At 41.6% G+C, this 16343-nt stretch overlaps 2 protein-coding genes across 3 annotated transcripts; one reads left to right on the top strand and one right to left on the bottom strand.

The window, feature by feature from the left end:
• Window positions 1-5619: 5619 nt before the first annotated feature.
• LOC102706253 (probable UDP-N-acetylglucosamine--peptide N-acetylglucosaminyltransferase SEC) lies at window positions 5620-15018 on the top strand. 2 transcript variants are annotated; one of them, XM_006646540.3, is made up of 29 exons: window positions 5621-5814; window positions 5959-6104; window positions 6232-6330; window positions 6422-6472; window positions 6775-6891; window positions 6999-7055; window positions 7606-7725; window positions 8014-8076; window positions 8185-8263; window positions 8817-8926; window positions 9008-9061; window positions 9150-9217; window positions 9290-9392; window positions 9528-9730; window positions 9825-9921; window positions 10806-10877; window positions 10966-11042; window positions 11149-11265; window positions 11341-11425; window positions 11496-11663; window positions 12092-12202; window positions 12289-12375; window positions 12797-12924; window positions 13032-13114; window positions 13183-13288; window positions 13379-13525; window positions 13608-13728; window positions 13803-13955; window positions 14022-15018. In XM_006646540.3, the coding sequence occupies exons 1-28, from the start codon at window positions 5661-5663 to the stop codon at window positions 13914-13916; spliced, it is 2937 nt and encodes a 978-aa protein (XP_006646603.1). In that variant the 5' UTR covers window positions 5621-5660; the 3' UTR covers window positions 13917-13955; window positions 14022-15018. The 2 variants fall into 2 exon arrangements, with proteins under 2 accessions (XP_040381179.1, XP_006646603.1); XM_040525245.1 differs by lacking the exon at window positions 14022-15018 and having other exon boundaries at window positions 5620-5814; window positions 13803-14015.
• Window positions 15019-15482: 464 nt separating this feature from the next.
• Window positions 15483-15982, bottom strand: LOC102700101 (cysteine proteinase inhibitor 5-like). The gene has a single exon (XM_006645157.3). It carries the CDS (start codon window positions 15929-15931, stop codon window positions 15500-15502), a length of 432 nt encoding a protein of 143 aa, XP_006645220.1. The 5' UTR covers window positions 15932-15982; the 3' UTR covers window positions 15483-15499.
• Window positions 15983-16343: the final 361 nt, after the last annotated feature.

Below are 16343 nucleotides of genomic sequence, written 5' to 3'. Positions count from 1 at the left end.
AGTGAGGTAGTGCTTTGTACATGGAGGGACAGTGCAATTCTCAGGCAGGATCGTGGTTGTCATGAAGAGCAGGCACTGCATCTTGCAAACAAGATCATGCCTCCGCCATGAGCAAACACCACCGGATTTTATAATTTTCTTGACATGGTGAGATGCATGATATGGTCAGATTTGGTGCAGCGTGTACTGTTAATGAGTGGCCATTATCTTATTGACATTGTCCTGTTTCATCTTCCAGGGATGGGAACTGGAGTGAGATGTAATTTTTCCTTTTATTATTATTATTATTATCATCATCATCACAGCTTTGGAGCAAACACCAGTGTTTTTCACATTCAGAGAAAAGGTTGGTCGTCACAAAGGGAGATGTGATGCAATGACAGCCACACCAAGAAGTCAAAGCCTTAGCTAGATCTAGCTGCACACATCACGCCTGGAATTACTGGAAATTTTCAGTTGTCCCCAAATATTTATTGATCTTTTTCTTTAGAACATTGAATTCTGAACTAACTGCAGATTTCTTAGCACTAGCACTGTAGTATCATTCTTGCAGCATCCATTCATACAGGCGATCATGTGTCTATGCTTGCTGACAACTTTTTCACTTTGGATGGTCAATAGTTAAGCTATCAAAATGTTTGTTCAGCTTTGCAGAAAACATTCAATCTTGAATCTCTGTTGCTTGCATACATGGAAATGATCATGGGGCCTCTTTAGAGGAGCTTCTTCCAGCTGCAGCTTTCCTCAGAAGCTATCTTCTGCGAGTTGCCTAAACAGTTCACAGTTTCTGAGAGTCTGTAGTTACATATTCTAGAAAATGAACTAAGAATCTAGAAGCTGGAGAAGCTTGGTTTAAGAGCTTTTTCAGATTATCAAAAGCTGGCTACCAAGCGTCTGCTTCTCAAAATCTAAAACTTTACAGGCCCTTGAGCTGCAACAATCAACAGCAATATGCATCTGACATGCACCACATCCATGTCAACCGGGAGATGAGATGTTACTGCAATTAAGCACAGCAGCAGCAGCAGCATAGAGCAACTGATCTCGCACGAAATTAACGAGGGTGGAGAGTTCAGACCTAGATATGAGGCTATGCCCACATCCACCATAATAGTGCTGGTAGGGCACCCATGCATGGTGGCCTGCCCTGCCCTGCCCTGCCGTCCCACCCGTAACAACTGGAGAGTAGGAAAGGCGTACGTACGCACGCACGCAGGTCTCCAGCACAATTAAGTTGCTTTGTACCTGAAACAACACGATTAGTAAGTAGTAAGTGGTACTAGTACTCCCACATGAGATGAGATGAGATGAGAGCAGGTTGATGAGTTCAGGGCGTCGGGTTTAGGGCGCTGCAGTGGCCGTGCGACCCCCCTCTGGGTACACGGTCTGCCCACTAGCGCCACGCGCGGGCGAGAGAGAGGCAACTGGCTCGTAGTTGGCGTGATGTAGATCCCTCTCCTAATCACGCACCACCGATCATTCGTCGCCGCCGCCGTCGCCTCCTCGGCCGGCCTCGGGAGTTCGTCCGGTGCGTTTTCGCCGGCCCGAAACACAAGCCAGCAGAGAGACGGGGAGGCGACCGGTTCGCTCGCTCGCCCGCGTCGCGTCGCGTCGCGCGCGCGCGGGGGCTGTTGGTTGAGCAGTCGCGCGCGGGGGCGCATCGCCATCGGGCAGGAGCACGGGCGGGCGGGGAGGGGGGGACGCCACGTAGTACGTGAGGTAGGGGTGGGTCGTCGTGTGGGCGCGCGCCCGCGCACGCAACGAACGGCATTATTGCGCTCACCACCTCGCTCTCGTCGCCCGCCCGCCCCAACCGGCACCAGCCAAGCCAAGCCGCGCGCGCCGCGTCGCGCCCCGTGTGCCGCGCGCGCAACACGATCTCGCGAGTAGTATTGTACTCCAGTTTGTAGGCAGGCCCGGGATGCCCGCTGGTTCTGGGGGCGTGACGACGGCGTCGAGAATAATAATGCCGTTCAACGTGCGGCTCTTACGACGGCGGCTCGTAAGAGCCACCGACGCGGCTGCCCCGCTCCTCTCGGAGGGGGATCACCGGGCTCGCGCGCGGCGTGATGCTGATGCCCGTGCGTGACACTGCGCGGTTGCGGTGCGACGCGATGCTAGGTGAGGTACGGGTGTCGGGAGGGAGGTGTGGCGCTAACCGCGACGGTGCACGTTGCACGGTGAGGTCAGGGGGACACATAGGGACGTGGAGTCCTAATTCCGTTCTAGGCAATTTTTTGGATTGAGGAGTGATCTTTGCCAAAAGACATATTATCACATAAAAAAATTATAAGAAAATTTTACATACATATTTTTAACTATCTAAAAGATAAACTAAAAAATAAACTGCGATAAAAAATTTCTAAAATCTAATGTAAATTTAAATTAAATTATAGCTTATAAATATAAGCAAAAGAAAAAGATACGTGTATGAATCTTTCCGTAAACATAGATGGATGTACGATCGGGCCGGTGAGGCTTAACCCCCACTACTCCATGAAAACCATGAGAGTTATCGCTGAACTCCTATAAATTTTATTTCAAAGATAGACGGAAACAAAGGCTAAAACTATATATTATTTGCGAGGTCCATCACTAACACCAAAATATAAATACTAACTTGTCAAAATAATTATTTTTATTTAAATTCTTTATATTTTATCTGACCATCTGTATCAATTCTTATTTGTTTCTAAACATAAACATATTAGTATATTACCTCTATTTCTAAATATTTAACGCAGTTAACTTTTTTTTTTTTTATACATGTTTTAGCTGTTGGATACTCTAAGACAGTAAGATGTATCGTATCGATCGGGGTGGAAGATTCGATGCGATGGACGGTGGCGAGGCGATGATGATGCTGATTTTGATTTGAAACGTCGTTACCCTGCGCAGCGTCCCTCGTCATGTGTGCTGTGGGCCGTGAGGAGAGCAGTGCAGTGCCGTCCTTTCGCGCGGTGGACGTACCGTGTACGTGTGCCTGCGTTTCCGTGGTGGTGATCGGTGTGACGGAAAGTGAAACCATCCGCAGCGGCTTCTCTTCGGTGATGGACCTCTCCTGCGTTGTTATGCACACTATTTTTTTTTTTTCATTTCCTAACTCACCTAGGCTTCCATGGTTTTAACGAAACAACTTATTTTACAAATGTTAATTTATAAACAAAATTATATATATACGTCTATAGACTTTTAAAAGTAAAAATTATAAAATAAGCTATGATAAAGAAACATAGTTAACTTTCAAATTAAATAGCTGTATAAATGAAACGGTGAGAGTCTTTGACTAAGGAGTTGATAAATAGACATATTTTATATGATAACATTTTCTTTTGTTATTCTTAATGAGTCAAGAAAATGGGTAGGCAGTACTATATTCGAGAACGGACGAATCAATGACTTGTACTTTGCATAAAAATAAGATCTGAAAAGTACTAAAACGATAACTTTTCCATACTAGAAAACAAACAAAAACATAGAAAAGCGATCAGAAACCAAAGAACAGCTTCACGGATCATGCACCGTGTGCAATCAACCGCTTCTCAGTTCTCAGACATGAAGTACGGAGTACTTTCTCATGCAAGGACTCCCGGATTCAGGTCGGTCGGTCACTCAGGGCAACCAAAGTTTGTGACCTTCTCCTTGTCTATGTTATACACTGACTGGTACACCATTTTATAAGAATAGAAAAACAGGGAATAAAAGAAATATAGGATTCTGGCAGAAATATAAATGTAAAATAAAAAACTGCAAAACACAGAAAAAACGTAGGAATGACCGTTTGGTTGGACCGCGAGAAAAAAACAAGAACTTTAGGAGAGATAAAGAGTCAAATGATTTTTTTTCAGTCAAATGATTTTTTTTCCATGAGGTTCAACCTCTTGTTAAATTTTCTTCAAGACTTGTATAGGAAGAGAAATTCCATAGGAATTTTATAAGATTTCATAGAGTTCATTCCTTTTATTCAAAGGGCTTTGTATGAAAATTTTCTATAAAAATAAAATTCTCTAAAATTTCTATAAAATTCCTTTGATTCAAAGATAGGCCTGATGGGCCAACAATTGCTTCCTCGGGAAACACCGAGAATCCCCGAGCCCAGCCCAACCACACGCGGCTAAATCACTACCCCGTCTAACACCCAATCCGACGGTGGTGTGGGCCCCAACCTATGTCGGGGCGTGGGACCCACGGCCCACCCACCGATTTCCCGAACCCAGCGGCGGCCCACGATGACCGCGTCCGTCCCCCGCAGGCTTTCCCAATTCCCACGAACGCGCCGCGTCTGAAAGATTAAAAAAAAAAAGTGAAAGCGCACTAGAGTAGAGATGGTAACCGAATGTGTATTTACACAATTACGATATAAAATTGACTGAATATATTATCTATAAGTATTTAATAAGATAAATACATTGAATACTCAATGTGTACGTACGTATAAGAATGTTTCTACGATCCATACCCGTTTGCCCATAAATATTAAATATCATAAATCTAAATACACATCTTAATCAAATATTAAATTAGTCTAACCCAATTAAGCAAAACAAGCTATTTACGATTATGTCTCAACACATCCATAAGTTTTCCACCATCCGCATCTCTTATGACGGCTGTGCGGTTGTAGCCACGCTTATTGTTATGGCTCCATGTGTCTTGCACGTGTTGACAGACCACACGGACATATGGCAACCATATGACCGCGTTATATTGGTGACCCAACTGATGAGTTTTGTCCAAGCGGATACGAATTTAGGAAATTTTGTACCCTTGACAGGTACGAGTATGGCCCTATTTAGTTTTTAAAAATTTTTCACCCAAAAACATCACATCGAATCTTTGGACACCTAAATAAAATATTAAACATAGATGAAGTGAAAAACTAATTGCATAACTATGTGAAAAATCATGAGACGAATCTTTTAAGCTTACCTAGTCGATGATTTGCCATAAGTGCTACAATAAATTAATTAGATTCAAAAGATTTGTCTCGCGGTTTCTAGACGAGACGTGAAATTAGTTTTTTAATTTGTGTCTGAAAACATCTTCCGACATCCGATCACGCGTCTAATTTGACATCCAAAAATTTTTATTTCCCCAACTAAACACCCCTATTTTGATGGTAGTGAGATGGTGTTTGGATCCAAGGACTTTTTTTAAGTCCCTTGTCACATTGGCTGTTTGGACGTTAATTAAGAGTATTGAATATAGACTAATAACAAAATTAATTGCATAAATAAAGACTATTTCATTAGACAATTTTTTTAAGCCTAATTAAGCCATGATTAACAAATGTTTACTGTAGCATCACATTCGCTAATCATAGACTAACTAGGCTCAATAGATTCGTCTCGCGAAATAGTCCAGAGTATAAGGTGAGTTTTATTAATAGTCTATATTTAATACTTCTAATTAATGTCTAAACAATCTACGTGAAAGGGATTAAAAGTGCCGTAGTATCCGAATAGGGTCCGAATTTACCCCGATGGGATTTAGCTAATTGCCATCCATAGAGTCCAAGTGTCCTCCACCCCACGGTCCCCACCCCACCCCAACCCCTTCCCCGACTCGTACGCGAAAGCTCGACGCCGCGCGGCGCCGGCGCGTGGGTTAGGTTTTTTTTTTCTCCTTCGATCCTGAGAAGCTTCCCGCCGCCTCCGGCGATGCTCTCGGCGCGCCGTGGAGGCGGTGGAGGTGGCGCCGCCGCCGCAGCCGGGGAAGATCACGGCGCGGTGCACTGCCACCCTCCGCTCACTCCGCGCCAGAGCCAGCAGCTGCGCGCGGTGGTCGAATCGCTGCGGCTCGACCCACTCGAAGGTTCGCGTCTCTCCTCCCGCGGCTGATGCGTAATTCGACTCGGTTGAGATTTGTCTCTCGGCTTTCGCTGGTCTGCGTGGTTCGATTGGGTTGTGGGATTTTGGTGGTGGGGTTGTTGATGCGTTGCGTTTCTGGTGGGTTCAGTTGACGAGGGGGCGCGACTTGAGATCGCGCGGGAGAGGTACAGAGCAGGGGATTACAGAGCGGCTCTGGAGCATTGCAACGCCGTGTACAGGGCGAACCCGAGGCTCCTGGAGAATCTACGGCTGCTCGCCGCCGTCTATTACCAGGTTTCCCTCTGAATTTTGGGTGTTGTGGTTACCCGATGTTGGCGTGGTTGTTCCACTGATTTATTTTGGGTTTCCGATGTGCGGTGCGTTGTGGTTATTGTACTCATTTGATTTGGATTTGGTTTAGCTCCGAGAGTTTGACATGTGTATCGCGAAGAATGAGGAGGCTGTTGCAATCCAGCCGAATTTCCCAGAGTGCTTCAACAGCATTGCCAATGCATGGAGTGTGAGGACATTTTCATTTTGGAAAAGTATAAGCCATAATTGGTGGGCAATTGCATTGGTTGACATGTTTTCAACTTTATTATCTGGTGCAGGAGAAAGGCAATGTTGACCTTGCCATTCAGTTTTACCTGCACGCAATACAGGTAAATTTACTATCTGAGCTCTCTGCTTTCATAATTTAAAATATTGAATTGAAATTCTTCCATGCTTTCCCGTTAAAACTTTGCGTGATAATGAGAGCTGTTTCCTGTTATTCGCGTAGTTGCTTTATAAGAAAGCTAATTTGATTACTTAAAGAGAGCTCGTAGTCTATCAAATAGCTTAGGTGCATCCTTATTTATTAAGGCAACGTAGTGCACTAACACTAATGAGGAGCATACGCATAGTTCAGTCTTAATGCAGTCAGCTTTTAAATCTTGCGAGCTAATAAATTCTACTTTTGTAGGTCCGGCCCACATTTGCTGATGCTTGGACAAACCTAGCTAATGCTTATACTCGAAAGGGAAATCTCAGTCAGGCAACTGAGTGCTTCCATCAAGCTCTTGCTCTAAATCCTCATCTGGTAACCAACAGTTTCATTTTGTGCATTGTGATAAAATCACATCTTCTCAATTAATTGCAGCATTGCAGAACTTTTAATTGATTATGTTGCAACCTTTGCAACTATAGGCCGATGCATACTGTAACCTTGGTGATGTATTGAAGGCACAGGGGTTGTACAAAGAAGTAAGTAGCAAAAAAAAAAAAAGGCAGATCAAACTGTTTATGTCCATAGTATTGTTTGTTAATCTTTCATTTTTTATAAGCACTTATATCAAATTTGCTTTGTAACAATTTTTTTGGCTACCCATCATTCTTCATTGCCAACTTAGCATGTTTTGAATGCATAATGCACTGTATTTTATACCAACTTAGCATGTTTTGGATGCATAATACACTTTATTTTTTACCCACAGATATCTAAGGTCGCCTGACATTTCTTGCTAAACGACAACTTATTCGATATTTCCTAGCATCTTGACAAGTAGCTGGTTAAATGACATAATATTTATAGCAAGGCGTCGTGATTTTCGCTGAGAACAATTCTGTTGAACTGACAGGATAGGGCCTGAATGCCTAATTATGGCGGGTGATCCTTCAAATTCAGTTCAAAATAAAAATCCAAGATGTTGGCCTATTATATTGCATTGAATGAATTAATAGTTGTAAGATGACCGATGATCATGGACACTTTTTTTTTCATTTGGAATATTGATATGATTTGCATTTTATTCAGGCATACAGTCGCTACCTGGATGCTCTAAACATAAAGCCTACTTTTGCAAATGCATGGAATAATATTGCTGGACTTCTCACACAATGGGGTGACTTCAATAAAGCAGCTACCTACTACAAGGTGTGCGATATGCATTGATGACATTTGTTAGTGCTGTAGATGCTTTGATGTATGCATAGCTTTTCATTAGAGCCTTGACAACGCTGTTTTGTCACGATCAGAATTCATTATATCAAAGAATTTCAAAGTGAATCAATTGTATCAGGGATTCAAGCATGCATATTCTTTTGTGGCATATTTTAGCTTTACCTAGTTCTCTTGAGTATAGTTGCTGCTTTTTTGTGTGTATTTAGGAGATTGATAAGTGCAGCCATATTCTAACTTTTAAAAGATTTTGTAAAACATTAGGAAGCAATCAAATGCAATCCAGCATTTTACGATGCACACATGAACTTGGGAAATCTTTACAAGGTATTTTTCACTAAATCACAAATTCTGGTTTCATTTTGGAAATATCCTCTCTCTTTTTTTTTTTGAGGCAATGGAGATATCCTTCTGACGACAAACAGCACTTTTAAGGTTATCGGAATGCGTCAGGATGCAATTGTATGCTACCAGAATGCAACTAGGGCAAGACCAGAAAATGCAGTAGCTTATGGTGAGTGTAGATGTATGTTGTAATTGGAGTATGGCAAATATGACTGAACCCACACTTCCTGTTGGGAAGCTGATTCCTATGATAGCTATTGCCTATTAACTACATTTACTTGATATATTGCCATAATTTATTGTTTCTTAGCATTTTGACACAGTATTTTGAATAATTTATTATTTTTGAGGTATTATTCTTAAGGGTTTGCACTTAGTATTTCTAGGTAATCTTTGCTCAAATGAAAGGTACACTTGTAAACAATAATATATTTTTTATACATCCTGATCAGTTATTAAAAAAAAGAGGTTTTAGTGAACTCCACTTCTTTTGATGTAAGTTGTAAATGGATATACAGTGTTTGGAATATCATATCAAGTGCAGTAGAATCAACAGTTGGATACTTGTTTCTTTCTTCTTTTTAAAAAAATGTTGGCAACTGTCTTCCTATAATTTCTTGGAAATAAGTAGTTAAGTACAACACAACATAGGACATGTATAAGTAATTGCTAACTGACCCTGAATCATGGTTGTGTTATGGATTTTTTTTTTAAATTTTCAGGCAATCTTGGGAATGCCTACCATGAACAAGGCCAACTGGATCTTGCTATTCTAAATTATAGACAAGCCATCCATTGCAATTCATCTTATGTTGAAGCATACAATAATCTGGTTGGGTTTTTCATTCTTGTATGCTTCTAAATCTCTGTTCCTTTCGGTATAATATCTTACATGCTGTGTTTCCACTGGTAGGGAAATGCTTTAAAAGATGCTGGAAGGAGTGAAGAAGCAATTGATTGCTACCAGGTTACCATCGAACTAAATTTTGTCATCAATAGTTTTATTTTTGTTGTTAAATTTATGTTGATGTAAGTCATGCTTTTGCTTGCTGCAGACATGCCTTGCTCTTCAGCCGTCTCACCCTCAGGCTTTGACAAACCTTGGGAATGTATATATGGAGAGGCAAGTATTTTTATGATGTGAGTTTTTCCTTTTCTGGGATTGTTCAGGAGTTTTATTTGGGAGTACTTGCAGGAACATGACGGACATAGCGGCTTCATTTTACATGGCAACACTGACTGTTACAACTGGATTGTCTGCACCTTACAACAATTTAGCTATGATTTACAAACAGCAGGTACTTGTGATGTCAAATATTCCTGATTTTGGCCAATATATGTTCCGTACATTTTCTTATATTGGTTTTTTTATTTTTTATGAACCATACCTTTTACCAACACAATGACTATTTCCTTACTCATTACATGTAAAGGGAAACTGTAATCACGCTATTACATGTTTCAATGAAGTACTCCGCATTGATCCAATGGCTGCTGACTGTCTTGTCAATAGAGGCAACACATTTAAAGAAGCAGGCAGGGTCACTGAAGCCATCCAAGACTATTTCCATGCTATCACAATTAGACCTACTATGGCAGAAGCTCATGCAAATTTGGCAGCTGCTTACAAAGACACGTACATTTTCTACCACATTTATTTCTGGTGGTGTGAATCTAGGACATCTGAGCATTGCTGGTGCTACATGTGTAACATGTTTCTATTATTTTAGGGGCTTACTAGAGGCAGCAATTATCAGTTACAAGCAGGCCGTACAATTACGCCAAGATTTTCCAGAAGCTACTTGCAATCTCCTGCACACTCTACAGGTATGAAAAACCTTCTTTCCTTTATTGTGTGCAGCATCTGCAGTTTTTGATGATTCCTGTAGCGGTGAACTACGGAGATAAATGTCATACAGAAAAAAAGAAAGTAACTCTTCAGTTTGTGTACCCTCTGTTTAATATTGTAAGATGTTTTGACTTATTTTAAAATCACAATTTGTTAAGTCTGATCAAGTTTATGGAAAAATATAGCAACATTTCCAACACAAAACAAATATTTTTGATAATATATTCAATGTTAGATTTAATGAAACTAATTTGGTGCTGTAGATGTTGCTACATTGTTTCTATAAACTTGATCAAACTGAAAGAATTTTGAATTAGAAAAAGTTAAAATGTCTTACAAAATGAAACGGACGGAGTAGCAAGCAGATTACAATGTTTAAGGTCATGTGACAAACAATGCGTAAATATACTATACAATTCAAAATAAAATACCAAAAAGGCTACCATCATCTAAAAGCTGTATACATGATCAAATGAGATCAATTAACTTACCTACATATGCATATGCTCAAAGCATGCAAATTTTTGAAAAAAAATCATGCAACAACTACTATCTATGAATATGCAACCACAAAAGATCCTCTAGAGTTGTGTGGGTGCTTGTGGGGGTAGAACACACCATCATCCTGAACTCCTAATTTCTTTTATAAGAGCAAAGATGTTTGCTCATTAAAACATTGTGCTGAGGTGTATATGCTATTTTGTTAAATATAACTGAATGTGCAGTTATCTGATAACCGCACCGGGGTATGCGTAGTTTTTCAAAATTTTCTCTAGTTACTTTTAAAAACTTAAATGCTTATTCACATGAAATATGAGTTTTTTTGTGAAGATTAACAGTCTTCCCATTCGCCTTTGTGCAGTGTGTATGTGATTGGGATGATAGAATGGGGAAATTCGTGGAGGTGGAGGGAATCATCAGACAGCAAATAAAGGCACGAGCCTTTCTTTCAAATATTGTTTACCTGATTTATCTGATTACCTATCTTGATATGTATTGCTGTTATTTTGGTGTTGTTCCAGATGTCCTTTCTCCCAAGTGTACAACCATTCCATGCTATAGCATATCCAATTGATTCAACTCTTGCACTGGAAATCAGGTGAGGCTTTTCTTGGTGACTTATACTGACCATTGTAATGTTTATTAGGTTTATTTGATCACAATCATGCTATGCATACACCATATGTTATTTTTTCCCGTTTCAGTCGAGCATATGCAGCTCATTACTCTTTGGTTGCATCACGTTTTGGGCTTCCTACATTCACACACTCCCCTCCTGTTCCAACCAGCAATGATGGCAGAACTTCAAGACTTAGAATAGGGTATGATATCTACTTTGCTATATACTGTGCTTGTTTGTTGATTCCGGGTAAATCAAAGTTGCAACTTGGTCTTAGGTATGTGAGTAGTGATTTTGGCAATCATCCTCTGTCTCATCTGATGGGCTCTGTATTTGGAATGCACAATCAAGACACTATCGAGGTTAGCTTATACATCTGAAGAGTATATATTTTGCTGAAGAGGGAATGGTTATTTATAAATATGGTTGCAGGTTTTCTGTTATGCCCTGAGCCAAGATGATGGTACAGAATGGAGGCAGCGTATTAGATCTGAAGCTGAGCACTTCATTGACGTTTCATCAATGTCATCTGATATGATTGCTAAAGTTATCAATGAGGATAAGATACAGATTCTTATTAATCTTAATGGCTATACTAAGGTATAAAACTACTAAAGCTTCTGATCACAATCCCATTAATTTTCTGGAAATCATGGCACTTTTTCAAACCCCCTCATCTTCTTTTTCTTTTTCTTTCATTCAATTTTACTCAGTATTTTACAACAACTGATGTAGCAATATCCTTCATGTTTATTTGGGGGTTGTAAAGTCCATAGGTGTTATCCCAGTGTAGTTAATTGATCCTACTTCAGTTCTTTAATGGAATTTTATCACCTTTACGGAAGTTAAATTATAAAGGATTGAGAATTGCAAGATGTTCATCAATGTAGTTGTTATCTTGATGTGCCACTATTTTACTGTAAAATTTTCTTTATGCGTGCTAAGTGTGTGTAATAAATTTGAATGCAGCTGTGTTGTTTTTCAAATCATGTGTTTTTGTCCATACAGTAAATTGCTTCTTGTTTCAGGGTGCACGGAATGAAATTTTTGCTTTGCGACCTGCCCCAATCCAGGTTTCTTACATGGGATTTCCTGGAACCACTGGCGCAGATTATATTGATTATATGGTTACTGATGAGGTGAAGTATTGAAGTTTTCACCCATGTATTATTTCAACAAACTGTTCCTCTGCCTTTAATTGATTGACCATTCGTTGTTGTTTCAGTTTGTCTCTCCACTGAATTTTTCACATATATACTCAGAAAAGCTCGTCCATCTTCCCCACTGTTACTTTGTGAATGACTATAAGCAGGTATGTTAAAAAATTGGTACCACTGATATTTCTGAAAAGTATACAGTTTTTCAACATTAGGCCCAGCTCTGTTTTTGGAGCCAAATATGAAGGAACAGTCTCCTTTTCAACCCTCAGTTTATTAGTCTTATCATCCTATGATTATCACTGACATGTAAGGCCTTTGGGCCGACCTATTAGCGACGTTGATGTTTTTATGTGTGTGCATTAATATGGATATAACTTGCTCATTTGATAAATTTAGTTTAAAAATAACCACAGATAAAAACATAAAGTTGTAGGACTGAGTCATTCCCCCCATGTAAGGACCTTTTGTATGCGATATCCATGTGAAATCCCAATATTCTAAAGAGACCCTAAGATTGAATAAGATTGTTCTTCTATGAGTTTATAATCAACTTTAAATTGATTTGCAAAATAGAAAAATCGAGATGTTCTTGATCCTCTATGCCCACACAAGCGAGCTGACTATGGTTTGCCGGAAGACAAATTCATCTTTGCATGCTTCAATCAACTCTACAAGATGGACCCAGACATTTTCAACACCTGGTAAATTCATCCTAATATCACTATTATTATGCAGTTCATTATGGTCATAACTAAGCTACCATGCATATTTATTTGATGTATTAATCTTTTTCTGTATGTCAATCCAGGTGTAATATTCTGAAGCGTGTACCAAACAGTGCATTGTGGCTATTGAGATTTCCAGCAGCCGGAGAGATGAGATTGCGTGCATGTAACATCTTATATCCCTATTCTGTCTTTATATATCTCTCCCCACTTCTAACTTTATAGCTTTGGCAGATGCAATCTCAAAGGGAGTAAGGGCAGATCAAATCATATTTACAGATGTTGCTGCAAAAAATGAGCATATCAGACGCAGTGCCTTAGCAGATCTATTTCTTGACACGTAACCTTTCTTGCCATCGAGATTATTGCTCTTGACAGTTTTCCTTTTCATCTGCAATGCTCTTACTTTCTCAAATTATTGAACGATCAGCCCATTGTGCAATGGCCACACTACTGGTACAGACATATTATGGGCTGGTCTCCCAATGATCACTCTTCCACTACAGAAAATGGCAACTAGGGTTGCAGGCTCACTGTGTCTAGCTACTGGAATTGGGGAAGAGATGGTAGTCAATAGGTTAGCCTTCTAAGCCAAGCGGTGTATATTTTTCCTTATGGTTTGATAAACTCTTCTTTTAACCACCTTTGCTGCTATCCAGCTTGGAAGAATATGAAGAAAAGGCAGTCTCTCTAGCAGAAAATCCATGGAAACTCGAAGCTCTTAGAAACAAGCTCAAGGCTGTTAGGATGACCTGTCCTTTGTTTGATACAGCTCGATGGGTAACCTTCAGTCTTGAACTCCATATCCATATCTTTTCAGGGTTAGCTTTTCACTTTGTAAACAAAAATGGCAGGTAAAGAATCTGGAGAGGGCATATTTACATATGTGGAACCTGCATTGCTCTGGTAGGAATCCTCGGCATTTTAAGGTGCTAGAAGACGATGCCCAATTTCCAATTGAGAGATAAGAACAAGCAGGCCATGTAATCGTGTAAATATTACATGAGGTAAGTATATTGAGATAAGTTAATTGGAAGGATCTTTACCACAGCTAACATGAGTTCACCCTGCAGATAGGTAACATAGCCTTTTCACCTTCTTAACGCACAAACCGAGAAAAAGTTGTCCGCGTCCAAATCTTGCGGGAGAAACTATACTTATAGGACTTTTTATACAATACTGTTGTGTCAGGTGCAGTCTCCTAGTGGTTATTTTTTCTTCCAGTAGTTGTCATCCTTCTGAGTTTTCCGGAGTATCTTATCATAGTGAACATTAGTAAACCAGAGAGTCGATTTTTTCCTTAGCAATGTTAGGAGTGGATCGTTGGACATTTCTTGAATTGATCGACAGTCAAATTAGGCATGAAAAAAATACATTATTTTATTTCTGTAACATGTATACGCGATCAGGTTGTTGCAACAAGGCCTGTAATCGTGAAAAAGATAAGTGGACCTGACAATGGGTGCCAGTTCAGAGCGTGGAATTGTTGGTTTGTTGATTTCCTCTTTACATGTACTAATTACTTCTGGAGATATATGCAGATTTCATGCGCAAGCTGGAGCACTGTCTTGGCGCATCTTTCTGTGGGAATTGCTGTGACTGAGCTCTGGATGGTGTCCCGTGGCTCTCTGCTGCATCTTCTATTGAAACTTGATTTCTCGTAGGCCTAACTGTTTTTGCAGGCTATCGATCTCTTCTATGAAATTGTTGGTCTCGCCAGTTTCAATCTTCAGTGCCCGCCCTCTCTACGGTGTTCATCATTCACGGATAAGTTGAATGGCACGGGTAAGAGATTTTGGTATGACACATGGAAACGTGGAACAATGCAGTCATTCAGCTCCTGCCAGTGATGATTTCACTACCGGAAGTGCCCATGCAGGCATGCAGCCAAGCTTAAGGTAAATGTGATATTGTGTGCATGGTGCTCTCGGATCAGCATACGCCTACGCATCCGCACGTAAGCCAGGTAAATAACCATCAAATCTCGTCGTTACCGGCGGCAACAGAACCATAATCGCAGTTTGAAAGGGAAGATGACGCGTATCCGATGGTAAGGCCAAAATAGCAACTAAAGAACGGTCCAGATTCCTCGCCACTATCTTCCTAAGGGACACATGGTCGCTTAGCTCATGCACATCCCTGTGACTCGAGGTTACCATCGGTTTAATTGGCTTAATAAGCATTTGCATACTGGGGCCTTTACTAACCAACGAGAGTTTGGGACGGGATCCAGGTTGCACAATATAGCCACCAAAGTCCAGAACAACCTGGCTTGATAGGATTTATGGAGGTTTACAAGTAAATAAATGGGAATTTACCGAGAAGCAAAGGCTGTCCTTAACCACTTCTTACATACTAGGTTGGATCGCAGCATCCTGCACTAAGCAGTAAGCGACGCCAAGCATTAATTTAGATGCAGCATGGTAAATATTTTACTCAGGGGGCATGCACACTAAACGACATATCAGCAGCTCACACCTAATTAGACAATAGATCACCGCATGATGACGCATGCCCACCACCGTTCATCTCCGTCAGCTGATTCAGCTCATCAGTATCCTGGCTGCTCCGCTGCCGGCGCGAACGAGAGCATCTCGCGGGATGGCACCCAGGCCTTGACGACAACGACGGCGTCGAACACCTTCTCCTCGTCGTCGTCGCCCTCGCGCAGCCCGTTCCGGGCAGCGATGCGGAGGTAGTACTTGATCCCGGCGACCACCTGCGTCTGCGCCGCCACGACCCTGGAGAAGACCAGCCGGTGGCCGCGGGCCGTCGGCGAGCCTCGCCGGTTGTGCTCCACGACGCAGAAGAGCCCGAGCTCCTGCACCTCCCTGTTCCCCTCCACGTCCTCCACGGCCGTCGTCCCGCCGACCTTCCTCCCGCGGCCGGCCGCCGGCCACTGCTCGTCGTCGGCACCGGCGGCGGCGAGGCGCGCCGACGAGAGGAGGACCGCCACCGCGACGGCGTACAGCTTGGACGCCATTGTGTTTGCTTGCTGGCTAACTTAACTAGATTTTTGCCTGCGACTTTTTAATTTGCAGTTTGCACAGATGCGCTCCGAGAACCCGGAGAGATGTATATAGCTAGGGTGGTGTGTGCATTGCAGGTGTCCAACACGTACACAACAACGCTCGTTTGCATGTGTGCATGCACGAGGCTGGCATGCGGCGCCTCGGTGCCGCTGCCGCATCACGTGGAGTCGTGGACGGACCACTGAAGCTGAGCTGATCAGCCCAAGCAAAGCACACGGCTTTGTCCGGCGTTGCGTGACGAGCTAGCTAGGCCGGGCGAAGCTAACGTTTGTGGACGAAACAAAAAAGGCAGGAGTTTGTTCGATCTTTTTTTTGTATGCGATGCTGTATGGATATGCAAAGTAGCAAACGGTTGATCATGCC

The sequence above is a fragment of the Oryza brachyantha genome, chromosome 1 (genome assembly GCF_000231095.2).
Source record: "Oryza brachyantha chromosome 1, ObraRS2, whole genome shotgun sequence".
In the NCBI taxonomy this organism is placed as follows: Eukaryota; Viridiplantae; Streptophyta; class Magnoliopsida; order Poales; family Poaceae; genus Oryza; species Oryza brachyantha.
This window is presented reverse-complemented; position numbering and strand designations above follow the sequence as displayed.

Coding starts and splice junctions, on each gene's coding strand:
- LOC102700101 (XM_006645157.3), bottom strand. CDS start 15,931: ATGGCGTCCAAGCTGTACGCCGTCGCGGTGGCGGTCCTCCTCTCGTCG.
- LOC102706253 (XM_006646540.3), top strand. CDS start 5,661: ATGCTCTCGGCGCGCCGTGGAGGCGGTGGAGGTGGCGCCGCCGCCGCA. Junction 12,203..12,288: donor ATTATATGGTTACTGATGAG/GTGAAGTATTGA, acceptor TTGTTGTTTCAG/TTTGTCTCTCCACTGAATTT. Junction 13,526..13,607: donor GAAGAGATGGTAGTCAATAG/GTTAGCCTTCTA, acceptor GCTGCTATCCAG/CTTGGAAGAATATGAAGAAA.